Source organism: Hippocampus bargibanti, linkage group LG11, assembly GCF_051943395.1.
Source record: "Hippocampus bargibanti isolate YZ-2025 linkage group LG11, ASM5194339v1, whole genome shotgun sequence".
In the NCBI taxonomy this organism is placed as follows: domain Eukaryota; kingdom Metazoa; phylum Chordata; class Actinopteri; order Syngnathiformes; family Syngnathidae; genus Hippocampus; species Hippocampus bargibanti.
In genome coordinates, this window is record NC_142744.1 from 1,830,763 (window position 1) to 1,845,186 (window position 14,424).

Consider the following 14,424-nt stretch of genomic DNA (forward strand, 5'->3'; position numbering starts at 1 on the left):
TCGTTTTTTCGGCAAAAAATGCCTTACTATACATGGTCGTTTTTTTCGGCAAAAAATGCCTTACTATACATGGTAGTTTTTTTCGACAAAAAATGCCTTACTAAACATGGTCGTTTTTTCGGCAAAAAATGCCTTACTATACATGGTCATTTTTTTTCGGTAAAAAAACGCCTTACTATACATGGCCGTTTTTTTTCGGGAAAAAACGCCTTACTATACATGGTTGTTTTTTTCGGCAAAAAATGCCTTACTATACATGGTCGTTTTTTTCGGTAAAAAAACGCCTTACTATACATGGTCGTTTTTTTCGGCAAAAAATGCCTTACTATACATGGTCGTTTTTTTCGGCAAAAAATGCCTTACTATACATGGTCGTTTTTTTCGACAAAAAATGTCTTACTAAACATGGTCGTTTTTTCGGCAAAAAATGCCTTACTATACATGGTCATTTTTTTTCGGTAAAAAAACGCCTCACTATACATGGTCGTTTTTTTCGGCAAAAAATGCCTTACTATACATGGTCGTTTTTTTCGGCAAAAAATGCCTTACTATACATGGTCGATTTTTTTTTCGGTAAAAAAAATGCCTTACTATACATGGTAGTTTTTTTCGACAAAAAATGCCTTACTAAACATGGTCGTTTTTTTTCAGCAAAAAATGCCTTACTATACATGGTCGTTTTTTTCGGCAAAAAATGCCTTACTATACATGGTCGTTTTTTTCGGTAAAAAAACGCCTTACTATACATGGTCGTTTTTTCGGCAAAAAATGCCTTACTATACATGGTCGTTTTTTTCGGCAAAAAATGCCTTACTATACATGGTCGTTTTTTTCGGCAAAAAATGCCTTACTATACATGGTCGTTTTTTTCGGCAAAAAATGCCTTACTATACATGGTAGTTTTTTTCGACAAAAAATGCCTTACTAAACATGGTCGTTTTTTCGGCAAAAAATGCCTTACTATACATGGTCGTTTTTTTTCGGTAAAAAAACGCCTTACTATACATGGTCGTTTTTTTTTCGGCAAAAAATGCCTTACTATACATGGTCGTTTTTTTCGGCAAAAAATGCCTTACTATACATGGTCGATTTTTTTTTCGGTAAAAAAAATGCCTTACTATACATGGTAGTTTTTTTCGACAAAAAATGCCTTACTAAACATGGTCGTTTTTTTTCAGCAAAAATGCCTTACTATACATGGTCGTTTTTTTCGGCAAAAAATGCCTTACTATACATGGTCGTTTTTTTCGGTAAAAAAACGCCTTACTATACATGGTCGTTTTTTCGGCAAAAAATGCCTTACTATACATGGTCGTTTTTTTCGGTAAAAAACGCCTTACTATACATGGTTGTTTTTTTCGGCAAAAATGCCTTACTATACATGGTCGTTTTTTTTTTCGCTAAAAAAAAATGCCTTACTATACATGGTAGTTTTTTTCGACAAAAAATGCCTTACCAAACATGGTCGTTTTTTCGGCAAAAAATGCCTTACTATACATGGTCGTGTTTTTTTGGCCAAAAAACGCCTTACTATACATGGTCGTTTTTTTCTGCAAAAAATGCCTTACTATACATGGTCGTTTTTTTCGGCAAAAAATGCCTTACTATACATGGTCATTTTTTTCGGTAAAAAAACGCCTTACTATACATGGTCGTTTTTTTCGGCAAAAAATGCCTTACTATACATGGTCGTTTTTTTCGGTAAAAAAACGCCTTACTATACATGGTCGTTTTTTTCGGCAAAAAATGCCTTACTATACATGGTCGATTTTTTTTTGGGCTAAAAACGCTGCAATTGAGCATAAAAGAAGCACATTAAAAAGAACAATGTGAGTGATTTATTGTCAATTCATCACACGTGCAAACAGCAAAAGGATAACGTCGAGTTTGTTGTCGTTTCATTCGTCGCATCAGAGAAAAGCTCCAAATTCAAACTGAATCGCTTTGCCACTTAAATCTTTCTATCTCGAACGTAGTCACTTTTATTTTGGCAAACGTGCAAAACAAAGTCAAAGTGTCCTTCCATCGGGTGAGAGTTGACTTTTTGTCTTCTTCACTTTATAGCAAAGTCTGCATGAAATCTTTACAAATACCGCAAGCGATTAAGACCCGTGCCGTGAAAAAAAGAAACAAAAAAACGACGTCACGCTCACCTCGTCGTTAGCCATCACATGGCAACCGAAAGGCAACTTGAGCAACCGGTCGGCAATGTAGCTAGCGACCGTCAAAATGGCTAGAGGGCGCCAAAACGCAGCTTGATTTCTTCTTCTCTTTGTTTCTCTGCAAGTCAAATGCGGCGACGGAAATGCGGGCGACAATCGATAGCGGCTAAATGTTGGAAAGCAGATTTTTTTTGCGTGACATGAAAATCGTCAGTTCAATTCAAGGCGACGGCACACGTGCGACTTTTCAAATACAGTAAAGTCTCGTTATATCGATATTCAAGGGAGTCCGAAAAAATATCGATATAACCAGGACTATCGATATATCCGATATCGATATAACGAGACTTTACTGTATCACCTGCGCGACATACAAGGCGATGCGAGATCCACGTAAGTTATTTTCACGCATTTTACGTATAAAATGCGAGATTTGTCAAATAAATCACGTGCGCTTTCAAAAACGTTAGCCTCGGATTTGAAATAGGCGCGCGTTTTGCGAATTTTGCCTGCGTGAGTAAAAACAAAATGTCCGCCCGTTTGATCGAGCAAAATAAAAAGAATAAAATGCGAAAATGCCGTCGTTTTGTCGTCATCGGGAGAAGAAAAGTTGAGCAACTGACGTTAGCGACATACAGTGATAGCTTGGCTTACGAACTTAATTGGTTCCCAGAGTGTGTAAGGCGAAAAGTGTGTATCCCAAAAATTAATTTCCTATAGGAAACCATTCAAATGAGAATAATCCGTTCCCAGGTCCCCATAAAACAGAATTTTCTACTTTCTTTTTTATTTTCTAAGCCTTAAAACTACACAAAATATACCTTGTTTTATGTATAATAAATGTGCTATGGTATTATAATTAAAGAAATACACTGTACTGTACAATAAAGTCGTTTTTCTCTGCGATAATTTTACCTCATCAATTGTGTTCTGTTTAGCTGGGTTGATAGCTTTTTGCATCATGTATACTTGTGCGGGTTATTTGTGGAGCCTGATTGATGGGATATTTTAACCTTGCAGTCAACATAACATAAACATAAACATGTAAATTTCTCCACTGTGAGACTAATAAAGGCATATCCAATCCAATCCAATCCAATCCAACACTCTGCCTTTGAACTATCAAAGTTGAAACGAGTCCAAATTTCACTGTTTTCTATCCATTTTGTCACTCTCTCTCTGTCGTCTGCCTGTCTCTTTAATGTTTAAACCGCCTCCCCTCACTGCTGCGTTCTTGACCAATCACGTGGCTTAAACAAACGACTGGGGGCGGGGAATAGAGGACCAAAACAAGCCGGCTGCCATTTTCTTGTTAAAACGGGCTCGTTCGCGAACGACATATCACTCATTGTGGCGCTCCGTGTGTATCCCGAAAAATAGTTTGTATGCCAAGGTAAAAATTTTATACATTTAACGTTCGTACACCGAAAAGTTCGTAAGCCAAGGGGTTCGTAAACCGAGGTTATCACTGTATCTCATAAGGGTGCAACAACTTGCCACGTCGCGCACGCTTCTTCCGTCAACCGTACGCCGTTAGCATTGTTGAGAAGTAAACGGCTTTCTTTTCCCCGATGGCGCTCGGCGAGGGGAGCCAATATCACGAGTGGTCCATGGGTTCGTCCCGCTCACCATCTTGGCTCTCCATTTCTTCCTCTTCGTCCGTCTTGCCGGCGGATTCCCGCCCGCCAATCGTCCGTCCGCCGGGCGCGGGTTGGCGGCGCAGGTGCCGCTCCACCGAGGCTTGGATGGCGGAAACCATTTCCTGAAGTTGGCGGCGCTGCTGCGCCATGACGACGGGATCGGCGCCGCGGCTCTCCGCGGTGGTGGCGAAACCGGGCGCCATGCGTAGCAGTTGCCGCCCGGCGCTCTCCGGGTCTCGGGGTGCGCCGCAGGACACCCCGCTGAGGTCCGCCGGTGCTGGGGGGGAGGCGCCGCCGCCGCTACCTAGCGAGTGACCTTTGCCCTGGAAGGCCTGAACCGCGTGCGGCGGCTCCTTCTTGCGAACGACGCCGCCGCCCAGGCGCAGGCCGGCGGCGTGCGACGGGCTGCCTTCCCGGCTGGGGGCGTCCGGGCGCTGCGCCTCCTTCACGCGCTCGTCCACTTCGCCGCACACCTCGAAGTGGCCGGCGGTGTCGGCGCACAACTCCACGCGGGCCGCCGTCGCGCTGTAGACGAAGGTGCGGCCCGGCAGGTGCGGCAGCGTGCAGTGCTTCCCGTTCGTCAGGCCTAAATGCACGCAGGAAAAACGGGTCACCAAGGAGCCAAAAACAGCGAGCGATTGAGCTAGCTAGCGATCGAGCTAGCTAGCGATTGAGCTACCTAGCGATCGAGCAAGGTAGCGATTGAGTTAGCTAGCGATCGAGCAAGGTAGCGATTGAGTTAGCTAGCGATCGAGCTAGCTAGCGATTGAGCTACCTAGCGATCGAGCAAGGTAGCGATTGAGTTAGCTAGCGATCGAGCAAGGTAGCGATTGAGTTAGCTAGCGATCGAGCTAGCTAGCGATTGAGTTAGCTACCTAGCGATCGAGCAAGGTAGCGATTGAGTTAGCTAGCGATCGAGCTAGCGATCGAGCTACCTAGCGATCGAGCAAGGTAGCGATTGAGTTAGCTAGCGATCGAGCTAGCTAGCGATTGAGCTACCTAGCGATCGAGCAAGGTAGCGATTGAGTTAGCTAGCGATCGAGCAAGGTAGCGATTGAGTTAGCTAGCGATCGAGCAAGGTAGCGATTGAGTTAGCTAGCGATCGAGCTAGCTAGCGATTGAGTTAGCTACCTAGCGATCGAGCAAGGTAGCGATTGAGTTAGCTAGCGATCGAGCTAGCGATCGAGCTACCTAGCGATCGAGCAAGGTAGCGATTGAGTTAGCTAGCGATCGAGCTAGCTAGCGATTGAGCTACCTAGCGATCGAGCAAGGTAGCGATTGAGTTAGCTAGCGATCGAGCAAGGTAGCGATTGAGTTAGCTAGATCGAGCTAGCTAGCGATCGAGCTAGCTAGCGATTGAGCTACCTAGCGATCGAGCAAGGTAGCAATTGAGTTAGCTAGCGATCAAGCTAGCGATTGAGCAAGGTAGCGATTGAGTTAGCTAGCGATCGAGCAAGGCAGCGATTGAGTTAGCTAGCGATCGAGCTAGCTAGCGATTGAGCTACCTAGCGATCGAGCAAGGTAGCGATCGAGCTAGCTAGCGATCGAGTTAGCTAGCGACCGAGTGCGGTAGCAACTGAGGCAGCGAGCTAGCTAAAGAAGCGAGCTAGTCTTAAAGAAGCATTGTGAGAGATTTATGTAAAAATATTCTAAAATGTCAATATAGCATAAAGACTACCATCTATAGCTAGCTAGCTTTTAGCTACCTATTAGCTTTAGTTCTAGCGATCAAACTATTAGCTATCTATTAGCTCTAGCTAGCTAGCTATCTATTAGCTATCTAGCTAGCTTTCTGTCTATTTGTGAGTTGAGTGAACGCTGTGGCTGCCGCTGCTCACCCACAGAAAAACTTATCTTGAGACTGTTAAGTGACCATGAGAGTTTTGAAAGGCACTTAAAAATGAAATGTATTGTATTGTAAGTGTAAGTGTTATTGTTATAGTCATTGTTATGATGATGATGATGATGATGATGATGATGATGATGATGATGATGATGATGATGAAGACGTACCCATGTCCTTCTTGACGACGTTGTAGAAGACGCCGCCCTGCTGGAATAAGTGCGGAAGCTTCTTGGCGTACGTCCACACGTCCTCGCCTGCAACAATGCAATACAATACATAATCAATACATAATCAATCAATTATGATGATGATTATTATTATAAAACATGGAGGCAATGTAATTAAATCAATAGTCAACCCGATTCATTTCTCTTATTTTGAAAGGAACAGGATGCTCACCCATCAAGGTCGCCAGTAGACACAACGATGACATCTCAAGGTCGATGCTATCCTGAAGGTCACGCTCGCTCACGCGGGCCAACGCCACGGCGTGGTCATTCTCGGGCGGCGGCGGCGGGCGAGAAGGGGGCGGAGCTTCCTGGTCGCCGCCCTTCAGGATCTCCAGCGTGACCCGGTCGCCGTGCCTCAACGCCACCGGTTCCGTTTCGCGCCCGGCGGGCGGCGGCGGCAACTCGCGGGGAGGGAAGCCGCAACGGATGCTGAGGCTGGCGGGCGCCACGCCGAAGCGCTCGGCGATGCTTTCGCGGAGCTCCGAGTAGGACGCGCGAGGTCCCAGCGTCAGGGTGGCCGTACGCCCGTCGCCGGCGCTCACCCGGATTTTTTTCTCACCGCCGGGCGGCGGGACGGCGGGCGACTTAGTGGGGGTGGCCGGCGCCGAAGAGGGGGTGGCGGTCCCCGGGGAGCGCCCCTTGGGGTCCGCTTTGAGCCGTTCGCCGCGGCGCTGCTGGACCGCGGCCCGGTCGCTGATGCTCTGCTGGAGGTCACGCTCGGCCCGGCTCAAGGTCAACTCCTCCTTGTGGAGGGTTTTGGCTTTCGGGCCCGTTAGGATGATCTTGGCGGGGGGGTCCGCCGGCGAGGGCGAAGGGGCGGCGAGGCGTCGCTCGTGGGCGCCGTCCACCGCCACCGGCTCGTACTGGTCCGGGTTCCTCTTGGCGGTGTGTCGCAAAATGGTATCCACCACCTAATAATAATAATAATAATAATAATAATAATAATAATAATAATCCATTTATTATTCCATGTTTTATTATTATCTAGCTCCTTGGCTAGCTAGCTATTAGCTATATAGCTATCTAGCTGCCTGGCCAGCTATCTAGCTGGCTATATATTAGCTATCTATTGGCTGGCTAGCTAGCTTTCTATCTATTTGAGTTACTTCCGGGTTGAGTGAACGCTGGCGCGCGTGGCTGCCACTGCTCACCCACAGAAAAACTGATCCTGTGACTGTAAAGTGACCTTGAGAGTTTTGAAAGGCACTAATAATAAAACATTTTATTTAGCTAGCTAGAAAGTTAGCTAGCTACATAGCTAGATAGCTTGCGAGCCAGCTATATAACCAGCTAATAAATAGCAAATAGCTAGCTAGCTTTTAGTCCTTTTCATCCAAACGTCAAGTAGACTTGGTGACCTAGCCAGCCAGAAAGCTAGCTAGCTATATAGCTAACAGATACATCGCTAGATAGCTTGCGAGCCAGTCATATAGCCAGCTAACCAGCTAATTAATAGCAAATGGCTAGCTGGCTTTGAGTTCTTTTCATCCAAACGTCAAGTAGACTCGGTGACCTAGCTAGCTAGAAAGCTAGCTAGCTAGGTCACTGAGTCTACTTGACGCTAGCTAGCTAGGTCACCGAGTCTACTTGATGTTTGGATGAAAAGGACAAAAAGCTAGCTAGCTTTCTAGCTGGCTGGCAAGCTATCTAGCTGTGTATCTGTTAGCTATATAGCTATCTAGCTTAACTATGTACAGTAAAGTCTCGTTATATCGATATCGGATATATCGATAGTCCCGGTTATATCGATATTTTTTCGGACTCCCTTGAATATCGATATAAGGAGACTTTACTGTAGTTATAAAGCTAGCTAGCTACATAGCTTACAGATACACAGCTAGATAGCTATATAACTAACAAATACACAGCTAGATAGCTTGTAGTTAGAAAGCTAGCTAGCTACATTGCTAACAGATACACAGCTAGATGGCTTGCGAGCCAGCTAGAAAGCTAGCTAGCTTTTAGTTCTTTCAATCCTAACGTCAAGTAGGTTCCGTGACCTAGTTAGCTAGAAAGCTAGCCAGCTACATAGCTAACAGATATATAAATAGAGAGCTTGCCAGCCAGGTAGAAAGCTTTCAGTCCTTTTCATCCAAACGTCAAGTAGACTCGGTGACCTAGCTAGCGAGCTATATACCTAACTGATACACAGATAGCTTGCCAGCTAGCAAGAAAGCTAGCTAGCTATTAGTCCTTTTCATCCAAACGTCAAGGAGACTCGGTGACCTAGCTAGCTATATAGCTAACAGATACACACCTAGATAGCTTGCGAGCTAACCAGCTAATAAATAACAAATAGCGCTACCTTCTGCACCAGAACCTCGCTGCCGAACTCGCCCGGGAAGTGCTTGGTGACCAGCGCGGAGGCCACGTCGTACACGTTGCTGTTGAGCGCCGGGTCGCCTTCGTACTGGAACCAGTGCACCGTCTCTCGGACCGCCCGTCCCGCCCACTCCAGCGTGATGGGGAAGGCCTCCGGCAGGTTGTCGTACTCCTTGCCGGCCCAAAAGTGCTTGAAGCCGCAACCGCACTTGCCGCCTTGCGAGCGGGCGTCCGTGCGGTCGCCGTCCAGGTAGACCACCAAACCGTCGGCCCGCACTCGGCGCACCGAAGGCCCTCGGCACCAGTGGCACGTGTCCAGCGAACTGAGCTTGTAATCGGGCAGGAGGGTGTCGCTGGGGGGGTCGTAGGAGCACACCAGGTTGTTGAGCGGGAAACTGTAGTTCTTATCGGGGCGCAGCTGCCCGTGCGTGGACTTGGCGAGGCCGTGGAGCTTCCCGCCCGGCGCCAACCAATCGGCGGGCACGTGGAGCTCCGACAGGGCGCCGCAAAGCAGGCATCGGTGCAGACGGTTCTCCGCCACCGACTTCCTCGCCGCCTCCGTCACCTCCTCGGGCTGGATGCCGATGACCCCGGTGCGGCGGTAGACCCACTGGTGCATGTCGGCCACCAGCGCCGGGTGGACGCCGTGCTTCTCCACGAAGACCTCCTCCATGGCGCCCACCAGACGCATCAGGTAGGCGTCGCGTAGGCTGCGGTCGCCGCCGATTACGCAACCGCCGTCCGCTTCGGTTTTCACGTACTTCTGGATGAGCTGCTGCGGGACCCCCCAGGCTTTGGGGAGGAGGTGCGGGGGCAACCGGGGTAGCTGGACGTTCTTGATGCCCACCAGCGGGATGTAGTGGTTGCGCCCGGAGCTGCTCCAGGCGATGCAAATGGGCTTGTTGAGCTCGCCGTCTTTCGCCCGGCAACGCTCCTCCGACACCAGGCCCGGTAGAAAGGTGGCCGAGTAGTCCCCGGAGCTCCTCATGCCGCTCAGCGAGTCCAGCAGGATGATGGGACGGTGCAGGACGTTGGCCAGGCCGAAGATGTGGATGTTCCGCAGACCCAGCGGGACGCCCTCGGGCGGCACGAAAAGCGGGTCGCATTCGTTGACGATGTCCTCCCATTCCTCGGCGTCGATAAAGTCCTGGAACAGGTCTTTGTAACGACCTAGGTTCTGCTTGAAATTCTGCTTCAGGTTCTCGCGCAGGGCGTGCCAGAACAGTTCTCGACCCACCAGCGCCCGGGACACCGCGTGAACCAGGCAATGGCCGTCGCCGTCCACGTGGACGGGGATGAGACACTCTCGGTTGCCGTTAGCTCGCTTGATCTCATCCAGGGTGTCGTGGAGGTAGAGGAGACTACCCGAGCGGTCTTTACCGTAGCCCATGGTGGACACGTGTTCCGGCTCGATCAGAAAAGCCCGGTCGCCCAGCAGCGAGCAATCGAAGGTCTCGCCCTGGTTCATGTCCCTCAGCAACTGGGCTTTCCCGCTCAGTTTGTCCATCCCGTAGCGGGTCAGAACGGGCGACAGCAGTTTGCAATGGTAGTTGGACAAACCCATCACCTTGACCACTTCCGTCGCTTTGCTCTTCTTAGGGGCGCCCGCGACGCCCAGCAGGGCGTTCCTGAGCAGGTTATGTAGCACCGCATCTGGTTCGGTCACCTCTTGGACGTTGAGGAGGTTCTTCTGCTCGTGACGTCGGCCGCATTCGGTGCACTCGATGCTAACCGAGCAGTGTGCCGGGAAGAACAAGCTCGCCTGACATTTGGGGTCCGGGCAGGTGGCCGATAAAATACGCTTGTCTTTCTTCTTGGAGCCGCGCGGAAGCGACATGTCGGGACGGTCGAGTGAAGTCGGAAGCCTCACAAAGACTCGCTCATGACGGCGAAAAGTGCGGCTAGCCGACAAGAACAACACGGAAGCGTCTGGATTTCTCTAGTCGACCACTCGCCTTGCGAAACGAATGACGTCAAAGCAAGGCATGATGGGAGTTGTAGTCGTATTCGAAGGCGATGTCGTCAAGACACGGACAAATACGTTCTTCGCGTAGTGTACTTGACGAAAAAAGATGTGAACACAAAAGCAGCGTCTCGCCCATAAACAAACAAAAACGAGCAGTCGAGGTTGACTCTTTTACCCGAACGGCGTGATCGCCATTCCGCCTACTATGACCACAATGCAACGCGACATAGCAGCGGTTTTTTTTTTATCCGGAAGTGAACGTCGTTCGGATACAAACCGACAGTGTTTGGCTGTATTGTGACTTGAGGTTAAAAGTCGCCCGCATATATAAATGCTTTAAAGTCGCCTACATTGTCTTCAAATATACGCATTAATCGCCGAGCGCAGAAGCAGTCGAGATAAGAAATTTACTTGCTTCGATAAGGGTAGCTTAGCTTAATTTGAGGGTGCCGTTTATTTTGTGCCCAGTTGCTACTTACTATAATGACGTCGCAAGGTGTGATCACGGCTCTTTACTATGACGTTCCAAAATTAAAAATAAAAGATGGTTCAAAATTATTTATTTATTGCGAATGACTCATTCAGAAAGCCCAATGGCTCATCTCAATCAGCAGGGGTCAGTGTTAAATACATTTTGAGGAGACGTTTACAATTTTGGGGGGAAATTTAAGAACCGTTTCTTTACTTTAAAGATAACATTTTCTTTGACTAGGTTAAAGGTGCGGCAAAATAAATTTTCAATGATATCTTTATTCATAATAAGAGGACTTGTTCTTATATATAGTAATGAAATGAAAAAAGAATAGCATACATGAGATGAAAAATAATATCGATTATTACTAATATTACCATTATTACATTGTATTTATATATTATTAGTACGAATGTAAGACTAATATGTACTTGATCTGATGGATAATTGAACATTCAACAGTAGCCAAAATGGAACTGTATAGTGCCACTTAGCAGTTTTTTTGACAACGATACTAGTGCAGCGTGTTCTACCGGAAACAAATTCCTTGTGTGTTCTACATACTTGGCAATAAAGATGATTCTGATTCTGATTCTGATTCTGATCTGATTCTGATTCTGATCTTGAGTCAGATGCACTCTGAAATACGGTATAGTAACTTGCGGAAATGTCCACGAGATGTCGCCAGGTCCTTATTTCCATGTGATTATTTCTGTACTGTTGTAAATGTATTAATTTACATTCAATAATTTGTATTTAGTTCAGTATGTAAATATTTTGTTTTGCGTTCAAGACTTGCATATATTTATTTGTACGCCTTTCTGATATACTTTCTATATTTTGGCAAATTTATATATTTAATAATAATACATTAATAATAGAATAAAGACATAAATGATGTTTATTAACTTGTAAATTATATTCGTGATTTACGAGCGTGTCTCTTTATTAGGTTGCAAGTGTAATGACGTCACGTTGAAATCGCTCGGTGCTTTATTTTCCCCCTCCGACTCTGAACTCGGACCTCCCAGTTCGAAGCGACGTCCTCGTGCACTTTTATTAAAAGTCGTAAAAGTTCAGATTCCCACCTACCTTGGACGCACAGAATGTTGTGTGTGTGTGGGGGCGGAGGCTACCGATTGAAATACAAAATTAGGTCATTCTTTTCCTTTCGACTTTTCCTTCAGGGATCACTGAAAATCAGTCATTGTTGTTAATAAAGAAGACATCTTGTTTTGGGTCAAACGGCGAAGCCAAGTGCCCTTAGTTCATTAGCAACGGTCAAACATGGTTTAGCAGCGTCGCCTTTTTTGCCTAAATTGCTGCGATATCGCAAAGTGTAGTTTATGGGAACACAAGTTTAGTATTCAACTCTTCGTGGAATTCATGACTTCAATGCGAAATGAGGTCGAGTGAAGTTAAGGGAAAACGGGTTCAAAGTTCACGGAGGAGTCTTTGGCGCGCCGCCACGTTTTTTCTTTATTTCTCTTTTTATGGGTGACGGAAGTGGGCTTCTGTAAGTGTTGCGCATGCGCGAGACGACCCTGACAAACTCCCTTCCAGGGTGTAGTCGGCTTCAAGCACTCCATGGCGGCGCACACAAAGTGCTGAGCTTCCCCGCAACAAGTTTCGTCTTGGCCCGCAACTCGCTCCCTACTTCGCCCGTGACTCGCGAATCCCGGTCGGAACAAAGTTCGGCTAAGTTCGACTCAGTTCGGTCCCGCGCGAGCGTCGTCGCGGTCTCGGCGGAAGGAGCCCGAGGAGCGCCGACATGGCGGCTCCTTCCCCGCGGTTGTACCCCTTGGCGGTGGTCGCCCTGACGGCCGCCCTGACGCTCGGCGTTGGCGCCGCTATGGACGAGTGCGTGGACGACCAAGGGCGCGCGCAACGCTGCATGCCGGAGTTCGTGAACGCCGCGTTCAACGTGACGGTGGTGGCCACCAACACGTGCGGTAGCCCCCCTGAGGAGTACTGCGTCCAGACGGGGGCCACCGGGGTCACCAAGTCGTGTCACATCTGCGACGCCCGCGACCCGCGGAACCAACACGGCGCCGCCTACCTCACCGACTACAACAACCAACAGGACACCACCTGGTGGCAGAGCCAGACCATGTTGGCGGGGGTGCAGTACCCCAACACCATCAACCTCACACTGCATCTCGGTAAGAATTACCACTTCCCCCCGTCACGTGATAGTTACTGGACCATGTCAAAAGTCACTTTTAGTGCGTGGCAAGGGGCCACTCAATGGCATGGTGGGCCGCAAATGGGCGATTAGTCATAGTCTGGACCCCCCTGACTGGAGCAGAGGCTGCGACTTTAACTACTTAACTGCTTAGGTCGACCTGAAGCTACTTTAAAGGACAACCGACACCTGCGGACAAGTTGCGTCCATAATTTGTAAAATCACTTCAAATGACTTCTACTGAGCGTATTTTACAAAGATTCCACGGCATATAGCTATATTTTACGTTTTAAGACTCGTGCTGAATATTCAGGAAGTCTTGTTTTCGAGTTGAGGGCGATGCCTGACGTGACGTCACATCAGGAACGCCCCTGACCGCGAAAGCGACACACAATGCATTTTGGGTACTTTGTTTGGTCTCAAAACTTTGTGTTGATGGCGAAATTAGAAGGAAAAAACATCAATAACACGATGGTGAATCGTTGTGTGTTGCACCAAGACAAATAGGCCCATTTCCAAACGGAGCTTGGGCGCCATGTTGTGCATTTTCTGGGACGCTACATTGGAGTCCAGGCGCCTCAAAATGATACAGGAAGTACTTCTTTAATCGATTGCAAACATTTATGCTTTCCTCTTCAGAACTATTTGAATCATATTCATAACTGGATGAGTAACAAGAAAGCATCTTCTCCCAATCTGAACTCTCTGAAGCCATTGTTTTGATTCTGGAGTATCCTGCCGTGACTTCACGAACAAGGGGGCCGGACTTCCCGAATCTCCCCAGTTCCGAGCTCATTTTATGGCAGTTTTGGGACACTTTACGTCATTTTTATTGGTGTTTTGCATTTGACTAAAAATATCAGCCTGCGTGTTTTGGGTATTTTAACTGGCAACATTGTCAGCAATTGATGGATTATGAAAATAATTGTTAGTTGCTGCCTTCATTTTTTTTGGATGTATGACTATAGTTCCTATAACATGTATGTCAGCAGTTGAACATCCATGTAAAAACAGTGTAATACAATACATACATGAAAACACTAATACACGTGAAATCACCCCCTCGCCCCCCAAAAAAAGTATCAAGTGTTTACATGTGCAGAGTTCCACTTGTGGCGCTTGGGGAAAATTCACTCTGGCGTCTCCACGGCAACGCCATAAAGTGCACTTGTATTTTGTCTCTCCACTCCCGCTGCTGGCTGAACTTTGACCCCCGAGTAAGTGCGGCCCAGGTGGTGCGAGCGAGTGAGCGCAATGGTGACAGTCATCTCAATGTTATTTGCGTGGGCATTCTCATCTTTCCAGCCGTTTAAAAAAAGACGTCTATTTCTGTAAATAGGTGGGGGGGGGGGGTCTCGACGCCGCATCCCCCCCAGTCTTATGCTAACGGTGCTAGCTTGGGTGGAGCCCGACATCCTGGCGTTGCTGCGGTGACGTCGCGTGATGTCAAATACGGGATTCTTGTGCAAAGTTGATGAGAGCGGTCAGCTGAGGCTTCCAGTGTGGGAAAAAAAAGTCAAACGGCCAGCGAGCGAGCAGCTGTTGAAAATTCAACTCCTTCCTCTGCTCCCCCTCTGGGCGTGGGAACGTGATGTGGAACA

The 14,424-nt window shown here is 47.7% G+C and overlaps 2 protein-coding genes across 2 annotated transcripts in view; one reads left to right on the forward strand and one right to left on the reverse strand.

The window, feature by feature from the left end:
* Positions 1-1,815: 1,815 nt before the first annotated feature.
* vcpip1 (valosin containing protein (p97)/p47 complex interacting protein 1) lies at positions 1,816-10,159 on the reverse strand. Its single transcript, XM_089008458.1, has 4 exons — positions 8,184-10,159; positions 6,048-6,789; positions 5,816-5,902; positions 1,816-4,388 (listed from the first exon to the last, which is right to left on the reverse strand). The coding sequence occupies exons 1-4, from the start codon at positions 10,035-10,037 to the stop codon at positions 3,760-3,762; spliced, it is 3,312 nt and encodes a 1,103-aa protein (XP_088864584.1). The 5' UTR covers positions 10,038-10,159; the 3' UTR covers positions 1,816-3,759.
* A 2,021-nt stretch (positions 10,160-12,180) lies between these two features.
* The window catches only part of lamc1 (laminin, gamma 1), a 37,148-nt gene continuing 34,904 nt past the window's right edge, over positions 12,181-14,424 (forward strand). Inside the window, exon 1 of the mRNA XM_089008028.1 lies at positions 12,181-12,800. Within this exon, the coding sequence (XP_088864154.1) occupies positions 12,410-12,800 (391 nt within the window). The 5' untranslated portion in view covers positions 12,181-12,409. The remainder of the gene's footprint in view (positions 12,801-14,424) is intronic.

Coding starts and splice junctions, on each gene's coding strand:
- vcpip1 (XM_089008458.1), bottom strand. CDS start 10,037: ATGTCGCTTCCGCGCGGCTCCAAGAAGAAAGACAAGCGTATTTTATCG. Junction 6,790..8,183: donor GCGAGGTTCTGGTGCAGAAG/GTAGCGCTATTT, acceptor TATTATTATTAG/GTGGTGGATACCATTTTGCG. Junction 5,903..6,047: donor TCTACTGGCGACCTTGATGG/GTGAGCATCCTG, acceptor GCATTGTTGCAG/GCGAGGACGTGTGGACGTAC.